Source organism: Myxocyprinus asiaticus, chromosome 17 (genome assembly GCF_019703515.2).
Source record: "Myxocyprinus asiaticus isolate MX2 ecotype Aquarium Trade chromosome 17, UBuf_Myxa_2, whole genome shotgun sequence".
Taxonomy (NCBI): Eukaryota; Metazoa; Chordata; class Actinopteri; order Cypriniformes; family Catostomidae; genus Myxocyprinus; species Myxocyprinus asiaticus.
The window spans coordinates 20,210,552-20,231,515 of NC_059360.1; the positions used below are offsets into that span (position 1 = coordinate 20,210,552).

Here is a 20,964-nt window from a genome sequence, read left to right on the forward strand (position 1 = left end):
CCAATCTCTGGAGGGGAGACGATGCCCTTCTGGTTGTTCGGTCCACCCCGCGTCCTGGGAACATGGGGGAGAGACGAGGGGAGGTGTGGGGAGAGGAAAAGGACGAAAGAGGAGAGAGAAAAACTGGCTCGCCGGTCCCCAGAGACACTGTCGCCCGGTCCTCAACTGCTCCTCTGCCTCTGGCGGATGACAGCTTGGTCCTCCCCCGGTGGCCGGCAGCGATCCCACTGTCCCCAGGCAGATGGCCACGGCTGCTCCTCTGGCGGATGGCAGCGGCGATGACTCAGCGACAGCGCATCCCTCCTCCCTCCTGGGTTTTGGCACCACTGTAACAGTTAAAGGATGGGCAAGGAGGAGGCAGGAACCAGCTGAACAGTCAACGTAAAGTTTAATATCAAACTCAACATAAAACAAACATAAACAAACACACACATATGCAGCCATGTGTGTCTCTCTCTCTCTCTTGAACTGGGGTCTCCGGCTCCCCTTTATCTCACTCTCCCGTTGATCATCTGATTCAGCGCCGGCCGTGCACCCTCACGGCCCGGCCACACCCTCCTCCTCGTCACATAGGGGTTCACATACTTTTCCCAATTTACACTGTGAATGTTTGAATGATGTATTCTATATGTACAAGAACAATACAATAATGTGTGTGTTATTAGTTAAAACAGATTGTGTTTGTTCATTATTGTAAAGAAATTAATACATACAGTAACTACAGGTAATTCCTAAGGGTTCACATAATTTTTCTTGCCACTGCATAATTTTATTTATTTTTTTTTCAAATTTTGAATCAATTATACAGAAAAGCAAGAAACGGACTTGTCTGTTATTAGTTAAAATGCTCAATCCCTAAAAAAACATGAAATTGAAAATTAAATGGAAAACATTGACGCAACACGAGTAGACCTACATGGACTGCTATAACTTACACTTTTCACAATTAAAGTGCAGCTTTAATAGTAATCTCGATTATTTATCTGATTAATTGTGCTGACCCAATTTGAGTTGAAATTATTTTATTACATGAGAAGAACCATATCATGGAGTGATATAACAGACATGAAACTACCACAGCTATGCAGGAAATCAGTTGTGTGAGACAATGATCAGTTATAAAGTTTAGAAGCAGTTATAAAAAATATTTGACTGCAGAATGCTGCAACTGACTAATTAGAATCGAGCATTGTATATAACACAAAGAGTAGAATATTTGGACTGGAAAGAATGGCCCAATGTTATCTGTTTCTAAGACCAGCTAAATCAGATTGATGCTGAAAAGTTTACAAAACACCAAATTTGGCCGATCACCAAAATATCATCCATTCATCTCATAGCAAAGAAGGCCAGCAGGGTAAACCTGGCAATGTTATCGGATAGCTAGACTAAAAAACTCTTGGCATCTTAGAAGCTGTTCACATGGCATTAAGAAGATTGTTAACTTCTGATTTTTTGCATTCACTTTAAACATGCACAATTGTACATATTACTGTAAAGCATACAGTGGGTATCCATTCAGAATAGGCTTTCTACCGCCACGATCACCATGTGAATGGGTCATTAGCAGCTCTAAACCACTAAGGGGCGCTATAACCATAGAATTTCAACAGGCCAGAGCTGAATGCCTCAGAGCTCTTTCTCCCTTAACGACCATTAAGTTGGAGGTGGTAAGGGCAAGTTAAGCTTGTTTTGCCAACAGCCATAAAAAAAGAAAAAAAAGAGGAAAAAGAAGAACAACAAACTTAAAAATACCACAACATTTATTTTCTGGCTAAACGTTGCAATGGAGACATATGTGTGGTGATGGGGGCGTGGTTGAGCACCGGTTTGTGAATGGAGAGCGAGATCAGGAGATGAGAGAGGTAAGGATCATCACCTGGCAATGACTGTCTCTAACAGCTGTTTGTCATTGCAGTGAGAGTGGAGATGGGCTTTTAAGAGCGAGCCAGATGCCAGTGAGGGAGAGAGAGCTACCCACAGACACACACTGAAAGAGTGTGTGCTGAGTTGCTCTGAAAAGTGAACTGTTTGAGTTATTGTGGAAATAAATTACCTTTTTGAGTTTAATTTTGCCATCTCCCACTTCCTCTTTGCACCCCATCCTAAGAACATTGTTACACTGGTGCCAAAACCTGGGATTAAGGGAGGAAGATTGCCTGCATGGATTCCACACCTCTGGAGGACGTGGTCAAGACCCTCGCCAGCCTCCTCAAAACACAACATTAAGCCCTCCTCGAGCTGTGCACTGAACAGGAGCAGTGATTCATTGCGCTCCTCCAGGCCCAAGCGGAGAACCGGCCGATGTTCCGGAGCTTGCTGCACCAGGAGGGTGCTTCCACCATGACCCTGGACCCCGTGACCGCCCCAGGTTCCGCTAGTCAAGATGGGCCCCCTAGACAATCCAGAGGCCTTCTTGGAGCTCTTTGAGTGGACGGCGGGGGCATGCAGATGGCCGAGCACCCAGTGGGTGGTCCGGTTATTTCCACTGCTGTCCGGGGAAGCCCAACTCATGGCGCAGCAGTTACCAGCAGAGAACCACCTGGTGTACACCAACTGGAGAAAAGCCATCCTGCAATGGGTCGGCCGCCCGTTCGCCTTCGCCCAACAGCATCGGGACACCTGCTGGAGGTGGTTGCTGGCTGAGCAACGAGACGTCGGAGCTGTCATCGATCTGGTGGTACTGGAGTAGTTCATCTCTCGACTTCCGAGAGGGAAGGCAGAGTGGGTCCAGTGCCACCGCCCGGCATCACTCCAAACGGCCATTCAGCTGGCAGAGGACCACATGGCGGCATATTCAGGAGCCGGCGAGCCCCGAGATCCTTCTCTCTCTCGTTCTCGTCTACCCTGCTCCCCCTGCTTTCCGTCCTGTTCCTCCTCCCTGGAAACGGGGAGGAGCCCCTACCATACCGGCTCCTCGACTTCGGGGATTGCAATAACTGCCGGTTTCCCCTGCCCCCTCCGCTCTCACTCCCAGGGTGGTGGACCCGCTGTCACGGGTGCAGGTGTGGAGCCTGGGCCGGTTTGTTGGAGCTGCGGGGAGCCCAGGCATTTCTAGGACCAGTGCCCTGTGATGGAGCTGGGGACATTGGTTTGGGTCTCTGACGCGGCACAGGCCACCCCCGATTGAGCTGGGATGTAACGCATACCTGTGAGTATTAAGGGGGGTACATACCAGGCCTTGGTGGATTCGGGTTGCAGCCAAACCTCCATCCATCAATGCCTGATTCAAGATGAGGCTTTGGGTGCTAGTCACAAGGTGAAGGTAAGATGAGTGCATGGGGATATCCACGATTATCCTGTAGTGACCATGACTATCATGATTCAAACCTCGTCGAGCTATTAGAGTGGACGGCATGCGATTATCGCTTTGTGCTGGTTCTGGTGGACTATACAATGTGATATCTGGAAGCAGTGCCTTTGTGCAATATCTCTGTGGAGGCACTCTTCAAAATGATCTCCCGAGTGGGGATTCTGAAAGAAATCCTCACTGACCAAGGCAGTACTTTTAAGTACACTACATGAATTATTGGGAATTAAACTGATTCGGACAAGCATGTATCACCCGCAAACGGATGGCTTCGGATTCGTATGTTCGTGCACGAAGATGCTCGGAATTGGGATAAGTGGCTTGAACCCCTGTTATTCGCAGTGCGAGAGGTCCTTCAAGCCTCCACGGGGTTCTCCCCATTTGAATTATTGTATGGGTGTAAGCCTCGCGGTGTCTTAGATGTCGTGAGGGAAAATTGGGAGGAGGGAACTTCAAACAGCAAAAACAAAATTCAATACGTTCTTGACCTGAGAGCAAAACTCCACACATTGGGGCAACTATCACAGGAGAATTTGCTACCGCCTCAAGAATGTCAGACCTGGCTTGATACCAACGCACGGATCACCTGTTTGTATCTGGATCTTCAGCCTTTTAAGTTCAAGGTGGTCCACAGACGGGGGCACAGATGGCTGTTTTGGACTTTCTCTCCAGAAATGGGGGGGAGTACAGGGCAGGCCAGATGGCTCCCCGGCCTGAGTTGGGTGATGGGGGTATGTGGTGGTGGGGGCGTGGTTGAGCGCCGGTTTGTAAATGGAGAGAGAGATTAGGAGATGAGAATGGTAAGATGCGCTGAAAAGCGAACTGTTTGAGTTATTGTGGAAATAAATTACCTTTTTGAGTTTCATTTTGCCATCTCCCGCTTCCTCCTTGCACATCATCCTAAGAAAATTGTTACAGTATGCTAAAGACTTTACTGCAGCATTCAGCGTTCATGAGGATGTCTACGCATTGGAGAGTTATTTGTTTGCATTTATTCATTCACATTTCATTAGAGAGAATTATCATTTGTGAGTATTTTTTTATACATATGCACAGACGTTATGAGCGAGCATCATTAGACCGCATATTCAAAGAATTGTGACTTCCAAAAACTGTTAAGACTCTAAACCTGTGATTTCTTTTAATGTGCCGATAGGCTAGCCCATATTTTCTGTTTTTAACAAGGATTATCAAATGTTAATTAATTAATTTATATGCATACCATTGTGTCATATCATGTTATATTCTCCTGACAATAAAAACTAAAGAAAAAGTGAACAGAATCATTATTTACGGGAAATATTATAAAATATTTGAAAAATTATCGCAATTTTCCATTACATGAATTAGGGTGGACATTAGTACCCAATTATTTGTATAATATTTGTCTCAATACATGCGTTAAGAGTTTTACGTAATAACCAGAAACGCTATGCAGTTCAAACATGTAGGTTACAAGCTTTGTTATTCATTATCTGTGGTCGTATTTTATTAGTAGTTGATATGTGCTATTAACCAATGTTGCCCCAAAGCTTGATAATATTGATTATTTTTCGGAGTGAATATTTGCTTTCAGATGTAACTCCAATAGCAACAATTTTACACAACAGAAATACACAACAAAGTGTTGAGAGTGTCACTCCAATGGCATGGTGTATAACATTTGTGTGCCGGTGTCTGCACGACCAGGGTTCGATTCTGCGTTAGGCGTATTATTTTTCCCCTTCTGTTTCTTGACTCTTAATATTTTCTTTATTACTATTTATAATAAATAACAAATTATATAAAAGGTAGTTTTACTATAGTAATATTGTAGTAACCTTGATTTTTTTTGACGGAAAACACAGATTTTATGATATTAACAATGGTGTTACTACAGTATTATGTTGCTTATATAGTAACCATGTTTAATTTTGTGGTTACAATTATTTTACTACAAAATACCATGGTAATACTATGGTTATTTTATCTGCAGAGGACGTCAGGACAGATCCGTGTTCCAATCGGTTTATTGCATTATTTAGGACATTAAAACCTTTTTAACACTTTTATAGAGACATTTTTCTAGAAACTTTTTTTAACAGACATCCGTTTTAAACATCAAAAGCTTCAGTGATTCACACCTTAACTCGACGGGAGGAGTTGTTTAAATCTTTTGTTTGAGCTGAAAAAGTTGCAGTGGGGACTCACATGCTGCCAAGCAAGAGCATGATTGATTACATTAGCAACATACATTGAAAAAATATATTTACACTAATAACAAAAACACTCAGTAGGGCTTTATCAATTCTGGCAGTTTGTTGTCCATTAAATTATTGATTGATTTTATAATGTTTATAATTATATTTCAGAGCGTTTAGATGAGAAAAAGACGTTAGATTTCATACAATGTCATAATCTGACAAGACCATCATATTGTGAAATTGAAGCACAAGTAAACATCATATTGTGAACGTGAAGTACAAGTTAACATGGCATTAACATTGCTTGAAAATGTGCACATTTCACACCAAATAAAGAAACCTCATTTGAACATAAAGATGCTCACAAGTGTTATCGCCGCCTAATAGCTCAAACTGATAATGCTGTTAAATTGCACTGATCATATTGTTTTTGAACCAGATCGAATCTCCTGCTGTAAGCTTTTTTCCGTCATTCTGATTATAACACTTATTTTCATCTGTACAAGGGTGCCAACATTATGTAGTAAGTTTATTCAAAACTCAGCCCCAGTTAAAACATAACACTGGAGAATGAGGTAGAGGGAACTCCCACTATCACAGCACGGCGGTAGGCATGATAAAAATAAAACAACAAACACACCAGAAACTGTAGAACATTTGGAAATAAAGTGGACCAAGGAGAACAAACCTTGCTCAGAGGTCATGTTTGCTATTTACACGTGTCGCAGTGCTCATTGTCTCGGTTCGTTTGGCTACAGCGTGCGTAATTCAATGTGACAAAAAGCTGTAATGTTCCAGACTATTGTGAACTAAACTCACGTAATTGTAGGCTACTGTATAATGTGATAAAGTTGAATAATAAAATTTACCATGTAATCATGAACTTCATGCAACTGTATTGGCAATGATTTTACCTTTAAAACACAATCGTGGCAATAAACATAAGTTAAATACCATGTAAAAAATATACACAGTATTATATGAACAAATGACCAACAATGATCTTACAGGACACAGTGTCAGTGCCAGCCAATCTGCTGGATGTAGTTTACTTTCTACATGTATCCAAACAGACAATAAGATAAGTACAGCTGGTCTCGAACTCGTGATTAGCAGGAAAAGACAGTATCAGATGACACGAACGCACAGCCCCTGAGCTATCAATCCACATGTGACTTTCAAAGAACTTCAGTTTTTAACTACTCCACACTAACCACTGTAACTTTAAAGGATACTATTTAAAAACAACAAAATAAGCACACACATACACACACAAACACACATATGTATATATACATTCAGTGCATCCGGAAAGTATTCACAGCACTTCACTTTTTCCACATTTTATGTTACAGCCTTATTCCAAAATGTATTAAATTCATTATTTTCCTCAAAATTCTACAAACAGTACCCCATAATGACAACGTGAAAGAAGTTTGTTTGAAATCTTTGCAAATTTATTAAAAAAAAAAAAATGAAAAAAAAAAAAAATCACATTTACATAAGTAGTCACAGCCTTTGCCATGACACTCAAAATTGAGCTCAGCTGCATCCTGTTTCCACTGATCATCCTTGAGATGTTTCTACAACTCGATTGGAGTCCACCTGTGGTAAATTCAGTTGATTAGACATGATTTGGAAAGGCACACACCTGTCTATATAAGGTCCCAGAGTTAACAGTGCATGTCAGAGCACAAACCAAGCCATGAAGTCCAAGGAATTGCCTGTAGACCTCCGAGACAGGATTGTATCGAGGCACAGATCTGGGGAAGGGTACAGAAAAATGTCTGCAGCATTGAAGGTCCCAATGAGCATAGTGGCCTCCATCATCCGTAAATGGAAGAAGTTTGGAACCACCAGGACTCTTCCTAGAGCTGGCCGCCTGGCCAAACTGAGTGATCGGGGGAGAAGGGCCTTAGTCAGGGAGGTGACCAAGAACCCGATGGTCACTCTGACAGAGCTCCAGCATTTCTCTCTGGAGAGAGGAGAACCATCCAGAAGAACAACCATCTCTGCAGCACTCCACCAATCAGGCCTGTATGGTAGTAAAAGGCACATGACAGCCCACCTGGAGTTTGCCAAAAGGCACCTGAAGGACTCTCAGACCATGAGAAACAAAGATTGAACTCTTTGGCCTGAATGGCAAGCATCATGTCTGGTGGAAATCAGGCACCGCTCATCACCTGGCCAATACCATCCCTACAGTGAAGCATGGTGGTGGCAGCATCATGCTGTGGGGATGTTTTTCAGCAGCAGGAACTGGGAGACTAGTCAGGATCGAGGGAAAGATGAATGCAGCAATGTACAGAGACATCCTTGATGAAAACCTGCTCCAGAGCGCTCTGGACCTCAGACTGGGGCGAAGGTTCATCTTCCAACAGGGCAACGACCCTAAACACACAGCCAAGAAAACAAAGGAGTAGCTCTGGGACAACTCTGTGAATGTCCTTGAGTGGCCCAGCCAGAGCCCAGACTTGAACATCTCAGGAGAGATCTGAAAATGGCTGTGCACCGACGCTCCCCATCCAACCTGATGAAGCTTGAGAGGTCCTGCAAAGAAGAATGGGAGAAACTGCCCAAAAATAGGTGTGCCAAGCTTGTAGCATCATACTCAAAGAGACTTGAGGCTGTAATTGGTGCCAAAGGTGCTTCAACAAAGTATTGAGCAAAGGCTGTGAATACTTATGTACATGTGTTTGTAAATTTGCAAAGATTTCAAACAAACTTCTTTCACGTTGTCATTATGGGGTATTGTTTGTAGAACTTTGAGGAAAATAATGAATTTAATCCATATATATATAAATATATATATATATGCATGCAATATCACATGAGCAAGAGTGCGATATGGCCCTGCATCAGCACTGCTGTGATTCAGCCGTAGGTAAGAACAGTTCAATGAACAAGTAAATAAAAAACGCACTTGCGCATGGAACTACTTTTTTACACGATGGATCAGAATCTGACGTTGCTAGTTCAAACCAAATGATGCGTCCAAGCCTCTGTTAGTAATTCAAAAATGTCACTTTAGAACTAGTATCAAGGCTTTGGCTATTTCTAACAAGTTATTGGTTAAACAAGGATGTGTGTGTGTGTGTGTGTGTGTGTGTGAAAGAAAGAGAGAGAGAGAGAGAGAGAGAGAGAGAGAGAGAGAGAGAGAGCATGTGCGATCACCTGTTGCCTCTCCCAAGCAGAGATGCTGTAGTGTGTTATTCAGCTTTCTGAAGATAATGTCATTTTGGTCAACTGCATCCTGTTTTCTCCTATCCTATCAGCAGTTACAGAAATACTCAAACCAGCCAATCTGGCACCAGCAATCATGCCACGGTCCAAATCACTGAGATCACATTTTTTCCCCATTCTGATGGTTGATGTGAATATTAACTGAAGCTCCTGACCCGTATCTGCATGATTTTATGCACTGCACTGCTGCAACACGATTGGCTGATTAGATAATCACATGGATGATTGTTGATGCCAGACGGGCTGATTTGAGTATTTCTGTAACTGCTGATCTCCTGGGATTTTCACACAGAACAGTCTCTAGAATTTACTATTAAAAAAAATCCAGTGAACAGCAGTTTTGTGAACGGATATGCCTTGTTGATGAGAGAGGTCATCAGAGAATGGCCAGTGGTTCTAACTGTCGAAGTCTACGGTAACTCAGATAACTGCCCTGTACAATTGTGGTGAGAAGAATAGCATCTCAAAATGCTATTCTGAGATGCAGGTTGGCGCTGTTTTGGCGGCAAGAGGGGGACCTACACAATATTAGGCAGGTGGTTTTAATGTTGTAGCTGATCGGTGTATACACTACCGGTCAAAAGTTTTGAAACACTTACTCATTCTTTATTATAATTTGTTTTTTTTTTTTTCACATTTTAGAATAATAGTAAAGTCATTAAAACTATGGAATAACATAAATGGAACTATGGGAATTATGTTAAATAACTCAAAATATATCAAAACTGTGTTATATTTTAGCATCTTCAAAGTAGTCACCCTTTGCCTAGAATTTGCAGACATGTACTCTTGACATTTTCTCAACCAACTTCTTGAAGTATCACACTGGGATGCTTTTTAAACAGTATTGAAGGAGTTCCCATCTATGTTGGGCACTTATTGGCTGCTTTTCTTTATTATTTGGTCCAAGTCCAAATCATTTTTTTTAAATTACATTTAGGTTTTGTAATTAAATAAATTAATCTGGTGGCACAATTATATTTTTCTCTACAAAACTAATTTCAAACATTTAAGCATAAGCCTTCAGAGCAATAGATTTTTAAGATCACGAGAAACATTTCAGTCAAGTGTTTCAAAACTTTTGACCAGTAGTGTATAGATGGAGTGTATATGTATATATATATATATATATATATATATATATATATATATACACACACACACACTGGCAGCCAAAAGTTTGGAATAACGTACAGATTTTGCTCTAATGGAAAGAAATTGGTACTTTTATTCACCAAAGTGGCATTCAACTGATCACATTGTATAGTCAGGATATTAATAACGTGAAAAATTACTATTACAATTTCAAATAAATGTTCAGAACTTCTTAAACTACTTCAAAGAGTTCTCATCAAAAAATCCTCCACGTGCAGCAATGACAGCTTTGCAGATCTTTGGCATTCTAACTGTCAGTTTGTCCAGATACTCAAGTGACATTTCACCCCACACTTCCTGTAGTACTTGCAATAGATGTGGCTTGTCGGGCACTTCTCACGCACCTTACAGTCTATCTGATCCCACAAAAGCTCAATGGGTTTAAGATCTAGAACACTCTTTTCCAATTATCTGTTGTCCAATGTCTGCGTTTCTTTGCCCACTCTAACCTTTTCTTTTTGTTTTTCTGTTTCAAAAGTGTTTTTTTCTTTGCAATTCTTCTCATAAGGCCTGCACCCCTGAGTCTTCTCTTTACTGATGTACATGAAACTGGTGTTGAGCGGGTAGAATTCAATGAAGCTGTCAGCTGAGGACATGTGAGGCGTCTATTTCTCAAACTAGAGACTCTGATGTACTTATCCTCTTGTTTAGTTGTACATCTGGCCTTCCACATCTCTTTCTGTCCTTGTTAGAGCCAGTTGTCCTTTGTCTTTGAAGACTGTAGTGTACACCTTTGTATGAAATCTTCGAATGATTGACTGACGAGTTTCTAGAGAAAGCTGATTCTTTTTTGCCATATTTGACCTAATATTGACCTTAAGACATGCCAGTCTATTGCATACTGTGGCAACTCAAAAACAAACACAAAGACAATGTTTTCACAATTCCTGACATTTAATCTAAAACATTCTAAAACATTCCCTGTCTTCGGTCAGTTAGGATCACTACTTTATTTTAAGAATGTGAAATGTCAGAATAACAGAAAATGATTTATTTCAGCATTGATTTATTTCATCACATTCCCAGTGGGTCAGAAGCTTACATACAATTTGTTAGTATTTGGTAGCATTGCCTTTAAATTGTTTAACTTTGGTCAAATGTTTTGGGTAGCCTTCCACAAGCTTCTCACAATAAGTTTCTGGAATTTTGCCCATTCCTCCAGACAGAACTGGTGTAACTGGGTCAGGTTTGTAGGCCTCCTTGCTCGCACACGCTTTTTCAGTTCTGCCCACATATTTTCAATCAGATTGAGGTCAGGGCTTTTTGATGGCCACTTCAATACCTTGACTTTGTTGTCCTTAAGCCATTTTGCCACAACTTTTGAGGTATGCTTGGGGTCATTGTCCATTTGGAAGAACCAACTGCGACCAAGCTTTAACATCTTGGCTGATGTCTTGAGACGTTGCTTCAATATATCCACACACTTTTCCTTCCTCATGATGCCTCAGTCCCTCCTGCAGCAAAGCACCCCCACAACATGGTGATGCCACCCCCATGCTTCATGGTTGGGATGGTGTTCTTCGGCTTGCAAGCCTCACCCTTTTTCCTCCAAACATAACAATGGTCATTATGGCTAAAAAGTAAAATTTTTGTTTCATCAGACCAGAGGAAATTTATCCAAAAAGTATAGTCTGTCTTTTTTATGGCAGTTTTGGAGCAGTGGCTTCTTCCTTGTTGAGCAGCCTTTCAGGCTATGTCAATTATAAGACTTGTTTTACTGTGGATATAGATACTTGTCTACCTGTTTCCTCCAGCATCTTCAGAAGCTGTTGTTCTGGGATTGATTTGCACTTTTCGCACCAAACTACGTTCATCTCTAGGAGACAGACAGCGTCTCCTTCCTGAGCGGTATGATGGCTGCATGGTCCCACGGTGTTTATACTTGCGTACTATTGTTTGTACAGATGAACGTGGTACCTTCAGGCCTTTGGAAATTTCTCCTAAGGATGATCCAGACTTGTGGAGGTTCACATTTTTTTTCTGAGGTCTTGGCTGATTTCTTTTGATTTTCCCATGATGTCAAGCAAAGAAGCACTGAGTTTGAAGGTAGGATTAAAATACATCCACAGGTACACCTCCAATTGACTCCAATTAGTCTATCAGAGGCTAATTGGCTAATTGCCTAAAAGCCTGACATAATTTTTTTTGGAATTTTCCAAGCTACTTAAAGGCACAGTTAACTTAGTGAATGTAAACTTCTGACCCACTGGAATTGTGATATAGTCAATTAAAAGTGAAACAATCTGTCTGTAAACAGTTGTTGGAAAAATTACTCATGTCCTGCACAAAGTAGATGTCCTAAACAACTTGCCAAACTATAGTTTGCGAATATGAAATCTGTGGAGTGGTTAAAAAATTAGTTTTAATGACTTCAACCTATGTGTATGTAAACATCTGACTTTCTATATACCAATTCATGAGCTAACTAAGCTATAACTTTAATGCTACCATTAATTTTGCATTGTTAGATCACCTTCTACACATCAAAATGTAAAAAAATACAATAAAAATAATAATATTAACAATTTAATTATAATAACTCACTTTCTTCACACTACTTCATACCGCGCTTACTGGCGGTGATTTTGCAAACGTGTCTCACGTGTGAGAATTTAAGTTTTTACACAGCAGTACTCCCACGGTAGTAAGGCTCAATCTGGTTGCTTACCCACTGTATAGGCCAAAGCTGCTTGCTTGAGGTAACACTGACATGTCTTGAGTCTGGCTAAAGCTTGAGAGTGAGAAAACTGTCAGGAAATGATAATGATGGGAATGAAAGTTTGCAAGCACCTATAGGGATAATTAACTCCAGTTTTCACAATGTTTATTGATGGATTACACACAGTATTATCATTAGCGACAACAAAGAATGAAACTAAATGATTTTCATTAACTGAAATAAAAATAGAAACTAACGTAGTTGGAAAAACTGAAACTAAACTAAAATACATTACATTAAAATACAATACATGACCTCAAAATAAATTCTGTTTTTGATACGCAGAATGTTATAAAATGCGAAACTTTTACAATCTGCCTTTATTAAACACAAACTCTTTCTCTCTCTCTCTCTCTCTCTCTCTCTCTCTCTCTCTCTCTCTCTCTGTGGAATCTGGTTTGAGAAAAGACTAACCTCCTTCTGTTCAACCTGCAGAGCAGTCTTCAGGACGTCCCGTAACTGGGTAAGCTGCCTGCGCTCTTCATCCTGTACACGTTTAATCTGAAGGAGAGAAGAGAGTCAGCGAGGAGAACGATCTGCTTTATGGAGGAAGAAAAGCCATGTGTAAGCTCTATGTTACAATCCTGTACCAATATCCTGGTAAGTGCTCCATCTATGAAGATCCTTCTTTATTTACCAATTATATGTCATATACAAAAAGTACCATGGTATCACAATGTTGTTTAAACAGATACCACAGTAATACCATGAAAAACCTAGTTTGGAATACCACGTAAATAGCATGGTACACAAATATTGTATCTATTCAGTATATGGTATTGTCATCTGATACCATCAGTACCATAGTACCTCCACAGTAAATTTTGCAAGGGTTACAAAATCATTATATGAAGCTATGCGTAATCAGTGTAGCTTTTGATTATGCTAAAACTCCCTAACATAAGAGTTTGAGTGTCTCACCGAGTGTAAATCTGTGGCCAGTTTCTCTATTGAGGGCTTTAGGTTGTCCACTGCTTTGAGGCCATCCTGAAAGAAGCTAAGAGAAGAAGGCATTACATCAGTTATATCCAGCATGCACAAGCATCTATATATCATGCTGTTCTTCTAAAACATAATGGCTATATCTCAAAACCTAGTGAGCAGCCTACCGTATTTTTGGGCATTGCAGGCGGGTTCCATTTAGACAAACACTCTAGGTAGGCAGCTCACTAGGTTTTGAGACAGCCATTGTTTTAAAATGAATGCTTAGAGATGTTGCCAGACTTACTTGCACTGAGCGTGAAAGTATTTAATGAGATTCTGGAGCAGGTCGACACCCTTCTTAACCTTGATTTCATTGACTTTGAGGAGGTACTGTAACAAAACATTGGAGGAGACTGAAGCAAACAAGCTACAGAGGAACTTCCTTTGGAATTAAAGTGACATTTCACCATTCTCCTCTTACCTCACACATTTGAAGCTGAAAGAAACGCCGCTCCTTCTCCATCTCTTCGGCTATCTCCGCTCCACTGATCTCCGTCCGGATCATTCCATGCTGTCGAGCGTGCTCTTTTTTCTCCTTCTCTATTTTGGAACTGCATGAAACACAGACAGACCACCTTAACAATTCTTCCAAGTGCACACACATACACACGCACAGGAAACACAAGCTCTTCCACTCATGCAACAGGGCATTCTTTTCCATATGCTCCAGCGCATATTGTACCCCACGTTAAGGATGCAGCATTTCCTCTGTGGCGAAGGAGGGCTGCTCTCACACACAGGATTCCAGAGAGAGCCTCATGCGTTTAGTTTAGGCCTTTTGGGCTCCAAGTTCCAACAGCCTATCATGAAGCAGGCTAACAACTGGCCGTTTCTGGAACCATTGGTGTCAGTATTTGAAGCCTAGCAGAAGGGGTTTGTGATAAGGAGATGGCACAAAACTAGACGGCATTCTTAAAACAAAAATTTTTAATGAGTGGGAAAGAAGAGATAAGCGAAAGTGTGTTGAAAAAGGCATCAAGCGACAATTAAAGTGCTGCGTTAGCATGTGGAGCTGTCCCTGACAATGTTTCAGGTTTCTGTATTAAGCAATACAGCCGTTTAGTTATGACTTCAATTTTTAGGCCAACCGGGAATGCTAATTCACAATGGGTACCTTCAGGAATTTAGAATGGGTTTTTAGAATAGTGGTTTTCGATTTATGAGTACTGTAAAATAAGGTCTGTGATTAACATTATAGTAAGAGACTTTCACGTTTTGTTCTACAACATAAATTACACACAGTCATACCTTAAACATGAATTTTGAAATTGTTGTGTGCTTTAAAAACATTGCTAACAAGTTCTATATACAGTAAGGACTACAATGGATGTCAACATAATTAACTCAACATTAGTCAAGCACGTAAATTCACATTTGCTTGACAAATATTTTTGAGGGAACCAATGGCTCTAAAATGGTCATTCTATTCTGAACTACAAACTGAACAGCTGTACAGGGACTGGACAGCCTTTCTCATGCCAACATATCACTTCCTCTGGACACTTTAAAGAACAGTCCACCATTTTCAGTGAAAAGATTCCTGAAACAATAATGCCGTTCAAAATATCCATAGCAAAATGGATTTTTAGATAACATATAAACCTTTCAAGACTCTGAAGCTGTTAAATGATGGTATAAGCTTCTGTATATTTTTTTTTAAATAAAATTGTGCTTTATAGATTGCAACAGTGCCTGCCCACTCTTTCAGTCCTCTTTGTTCTGAAAGTATTTTTTCCATAATTTTTGTTTTCCATAGGGATTTCATAAAGTCCTCCATAAAAAGATCCATGAACCAAACCAACCAGCTCCGAAGTGAATCACAACATTACAAACTTTGATTTAAAAAAAAATAAAAATCATGAAGCAGGCTAACAACTGGCCGTTTCTGGAACCATTGTGTCAGTATTTATATATATATATATATATATATATATATATAGATATAGATATAGATATATATACACACACACACACATTATTTCAACACCTGTGGCTGCTAGTGTGCAATCGTATTTTAGAGCTCCTTGTGTCCAATTAAGCAAATTCCATTTGTATGCCTGCATTACATAGGCGTCGGTCGTCGCGTGTATTGGATAGAACAGACGCTAAAATAATTAAACTTTTTTATTTTTTTTAAACCGTCCCATCTCCATGATGTGCATGGCGTGATTGGTCTCTGAGCTGGTTGGTTTGGTTTAGTAAGGCTTAGAGTTCTTCATTGGATAGTTTTCTGAAATGCCTATTGAGTGGAAAAAATACATCAAAAATGGCGCATTTACTGTTGAGCAAACCAGTTAACGAAAGAGAACAATGAAATAAATGGTGGAGTGTTGCTTTCATCTTAGGGAAAAAACAAACAATGCACAAACAAATAAATAAATGAATCGTGATTTGATGTTTTCTGCTGCACACCTAGTCTCATTAGTCTCCTCTCTCTCTTTATTACACAAACACAGCAAGGTCTTTACCATATTCATTAGCAGGATATTCGGCAGACAATTATAAAAGCTGCTGCACAAATTGCACTTTGCCAGAAAGCTGGAAGCTTTGCACAGACATAGAGACCAAAGAGAACTCAAACTGTAGCGTTGGCGATGATGAAAACCAGTTTAATGGAGTCAGGGCCAGTGTCGCATTAGAAGAGGGTTTCATTTCCTTCTGTCTGGAAACATGAAGGTATTTGTCACAAACTAATACCGGAGATTATATCCGGTTGGGGTGTGATGGGAAATATGAGGATATGAAGCATGTATTTGACTTAGCAAAACTGCCGATGATAAAAAACAACAATGATATTAAAAAAGACAAGACTATCAAAAACATCCGGTTTTTAAGGTAAATCAACTAGTCAAATGACATGTTGTAAGAAAATATATTACCCTTTCAGCAAATAATGTCCCTTGCAGCTTGGAAAATATATAAAAAGTGCTCTATAAATGTCATACATTTTTGCATGCAGAATAATCAGTGAGATAGGTCAGATAGGAATACAGGAAGTGAGGTGGAAAGAATGACAGCTCATTATCAACAGAGCTCATTTGACACACGACAAGAGTCATCTTTTGCTCTCAATTTATTAAATTCTCCAGAGTGAGTTATAAATAAGCATACATGTATGGTAAAAATGGACTGATGGCAGAGGAATCTTTTAAAATGTCTTACACTTTAGTCTCATAGTCTTTCCAGGCTTTATCAAAGGGCTTCTTCAGATCCTGCGGAAGACACAGAAGATATTCATTAGACACACATATGACTCAACTTTCACACTGACATCCAGTTTCACCCAAATATCTAAGAAAAACAGGCCTGAGCAACAGGGTCATCTTACAGTGTAATTTCAACTTTATTTTTATTTTTTAAAACAAATCATCTTTTTTGTTTTAAATGAAAGTTTGCTATTTTGTGATTTACCTTAGGGCTAGTTGCTTTGGTTCATGGCTTAGAACGCTTTTATGAAATCCCTATGGAAAAAATGAATGGAAAAAATAATTCCAGACCCAAAACGGCTAAAAAAAAATTAAGAAAATGGGCGGGCACTGTTGCATGCTATTCTGGCCAAGAACCGTCCACTTAAGTCTTCAGAGACAGTTAAAGTGGGAGGAGACCAACCACTCGTAAGAAAATGAATTGGAGAAATCACAAACTCAATATGGTGGCAGTAGTAATTGATGTCCTTCCTTTCATTTAAGAGAGCCAGTCTGCTTTTTGATATAGGCATCTCCTATTTATTTACACTGAAACACACATGCGCATTAGCTGGACCAGACTGAAAAACAAAGTTTTGAGCATGATTTGAGCTAAGGTGCTTTGAAAGGTCAGCGGCAAATGAGGTCAAATTTGACTTTGACACATCGCTCAGAGTTCAATGCACCTTAAAGGTCCTTCCGACAGGATGTAACCAGCCAATCAAATTGGAAATGCAGATATTCACTAACTCTTGCAATATTTGTGTGCAATATGCATCTAACATTCCGTGAACGGTCAGTGGGCATGACGTCTGAGGCTGAGACTAGCAAAAGGGTGACAATCTAAGAGTCATGTCACAAAATTACCAATGCCAAACTTGTATATGGCACACAGTCACACACCAAAGACATTAATTATGTCATGCTTCTAAAGAAAGTACCTGATGTAATGCCAGAGCTTGCATTCAGTAATGGCATCATCTGAAAACTTTAGAGAAATTCTCAGCTTATGCAAATAAAATGTTTCAATGGAATTCTAGCAGTTCTACTGCAAGATAACACTATTAACAGCATCACCATGTGCTTATAGAGAGACTCCCTTAGCCTTTGAAAAACTAAAGTAATGTACTTTCAAACAGATACTATGCACAGATGCAGAAAGTGGTCCCATCTGTGCCAGCAAATATCGCTGAGAAAAGGGAGCTTGACAAGTTAAACCATTTCCATATTGAAAGGATACTAACTAAACCACACATACATGCTTCCTGTCTTGTAATAGAAATCAAAGGAGATGACCATTTGAGAAGTTTTGGGGAGTTTATTCCACCGTTTAAGGGGATTTTTATTTTTATTTTAATTCTGCTATTGTACAATCAAAAAGTCTGGGATTCAAATATAATTTAAACCTGGAAATAGATAATGTTTCAGGATTTTGAAAATATTATTTTATAAATATTTATATTATTATAAATATTATGATTTTCCATGACAACTCAAGATTTTTCCGGGACATTTTACATTTTATTTAATTTTCCAGGTGTTTTCCAGGACTGGAAAATTAGTACTAAATTTTTCAGGTTTTCCAAGACACGTGGGAACCCTGCTATTATGTAATTAATATCAATCAAACAACAATAATAATAAGAGATACTGATTTTTTTTTTTTTTTTTTGTCCATTTACTTTTAAATAAAGGGGTGCATTCAATAACTGTGAAATTAGTATCAAGAATCGTGAAATTTCAGTGGTATTGGTCTTGACTACAAAAATTCTGGTAATGGGACAACCCTACCACAGTATTTCCAATAGCTCTTGAGGTTTGAAAGAAAGAGATCTTCAGAGCTCTTTACAGGAAAGATCTCACTCACCTAAGGGCCCCTTTAGGGATTCAAAGAAGGACCATTCAGCAATCCAGACAATTAGCTCAAGAACATGGAGAAGGGGGATTGAGAGAGAGAGAATGCACATTTTTAAATGGCAGACATGGAAAACACTGTTTCCAGTTGCTTCATGTTGCTTTGACCTATAAGGGTGCTTTCACACTGGCAGTTTAGTTCGAAACAGAGCACGGTTCGCATGAAAAATTGGTAATGTGAAAGCTGTCATGTGAACGGGGAGCACACCGCGGTACAAAACCCGAGACTACATGTAGGAGGTGGTCTGAGTTCGGTTGCAATGGAACTGTAGCGCAATTCGCGTGAATGTGAAAGCAACTCAGACTCGGGTGCGCACTCGTTCAGGAAGTAAAGTAACCTGCGCATGCAGTTTAGCCGATGACGACATCTATCTATCTATCTATCTTATAAATACTATATATAAATACTATTATAGGTTATAAATATACGGTATAATAGGAGATGACAGTGGCGATAACCTTGGACACGAGCGTGAGTAAGCGTGCAGTGTAAACAAAGATGCAAATGAATTCCTTGCAGCAGCAAGCCGCCTTCCCCTGGACATCTGATGAGTTACGCCATGAAGCGCACATATACACAGTTGTCGTTCACTCTGCTGTGCATAATGGCACCAAAATAACAAAAAACAAAAAGTATGATGAGTCGCGTTCGGAACAATCGCAATCGGAATTGGACCGCAGCAAACGTGCCCAGTGTGAAATCCCCCTAAATCATCATTCCTTACCACACTTCAACAGGAGACTTTTACAAGCTAAGTCACAATGGCGTCACCTGGCTTTTGAGACCACAACATCTATCAGCCGGAGGGGTCTAAAAAAGCCTGATTGGGCGGGTTTCACGGTTCAGTGGGCCTGAACAGAGAAGCCAACGCTGACATCACTCTCTCTCCAGCTGACAGAACAGTCTACTGCAGCAAAGTCTGTGCGAGTGATTGAGCAGGGGATGTACAGGGCTCGATACTAAAAAAATGATTTAGGAGCTATTGGCACCTAAACTGAAACATTAAGGAGCCAAACGGCTGTTTTTAGTCGGCAAATCACAGAATTGCTCAATTTAGATTGCTGTTCAGAAACAAAATAGAAAGCAGAATGAAGACAGCTGATAACCCATTAATCTGATTCGCATTCCCTTTTGTCTCATAAATGTTCACACCACTTTCATAATTTATCCAAATATAAGAGATAAAAGATTTTCTTATTTAGTACTGCTCTTCAGAATCTACATTACAGATAATTACATAAAGTATAGTATGCATATAGTAGTGTGTTATCTTCTTGAGCATCAATGAATGTTTGCACCTTGTGTAAGTCCCTCAACTGTCAAAAGCTGGATCTCGTATATATATATATACATATACACACACACACACACAAGAGTGCAAACTGAATGAAATACCAGATGCAGTTTATTGTGCTACTCCAATACCAATCAATAATTACCAGAAGAAAAAAAGTGGTACACAATACGTGAGTTTTAATTATATAGAAGCCAGAAATACACATGGGACTCTTATTTTAAAATGTCTGTGCTCTCAGTTGTGAGCACACTGACAGATGATTCGTTGAGAAAGTGAATCTGATTCAAACTGCTAACCTGAGCTCCTGAGGTCAAACCCTCAGTTCTTTTTGGGTGATTCATGAAAAAGACCCGGTTCAAAAGAGTCATTTGTTCACGACTCTCACGCTGGGTTTGTTGTTGCGTGTGGTGCAGTGAGCTCATCATCACAACAGAACAGGTGAAAAGCGGTGCGATACACACTGGTGCGCACTCACAAGGTGATATCTGACAAAACCGCATATGAACCCAATTGTCGCCAGTGGCAACTATTTTTTAAATTATTCTTGCAATCAATTATTTTTGGTCGCATTTGCGACGATTTTAGTCTCAATCTGGAGCCCTGATGTATCGTATGCAAAAACACACTGTATAACAATAGAGGCAGCTGAGGAACAGACAGCATGATAATCAAGTTAAGAGCTTTTGTCATGATGTCAGCTCATCTGCACGTCTGTTTTCCATAGCTTCTGATTCTGCCTGCATAAGCACTTCCGGCACAATACGCAGGGTCAGGAAAGGGTCAGGATTTCTGTAATGTTACAAACACCTTTCATATGACATAAAAACAATGTCTAAAATAACATTCAACCAATATTTAGTCAACAGATTCAGTGTCTTGTGCATTTTGAGCAGAAATGCATGTAAAAAATATGTTTTAAAGGAAGCAAAATCTCATCCTCTTTGGACCCCAAAGCGATTCCACTGACTGAAAG

At 40.0% G+C, this 20,964-nt stretch overlaps 1 protein-coding gene across 6 annotated transcripts in view; it reads right to left on the minus strand.

The window, feature by feature from the left end:
• asap2a (ArfGAP with SH3 domain, ankyrin repeat and PH domain 2a) overlaps nt 1-20,964 on the minus strand; it is a 141,728-nt gene that overhangs the window by 39,727 nt on the left and 81,037 nt on the right. For 4 of the 6 annotated variants that reach the window (XR_007899682.1, XM_051723472.1, XM_051723471.1 and 1 more), the window contains exons 5-10: nt 16,757-16,806; nt 16,474-16,500; nt 14,016-14,145; nt 13,839-13,924; nt 13,532-13,607; nt 13,025-13,111 (exon numbers count right to left, since the gene is read on the minus strand). Coding sequence is in view for 5 of the 6 variants with exons in the window: in XM_051723472.1 (XP_051579432.1) it covers nt 13,025-13,111; nt 13,532-13,607; nt 13,839-13,924; nt 14,016-14,145; nt 16,474-16,500; nt 16,757-16,806 (456 nt within the window). In the remaining variant the exon portion in view is untranslated. The remainder of the gene's footprint in view (nt 1-13,024; nt 13,112-13,531; nt 13,608-13,838; nt 13,925-14,015; nt 14,146-16,473; nt 16,501-16,756; nt 16,807-20,964) is intronic. The other 2 variants (XM_051723475.1, XM_051723474.1) reach the window with 1 other exon arrangement.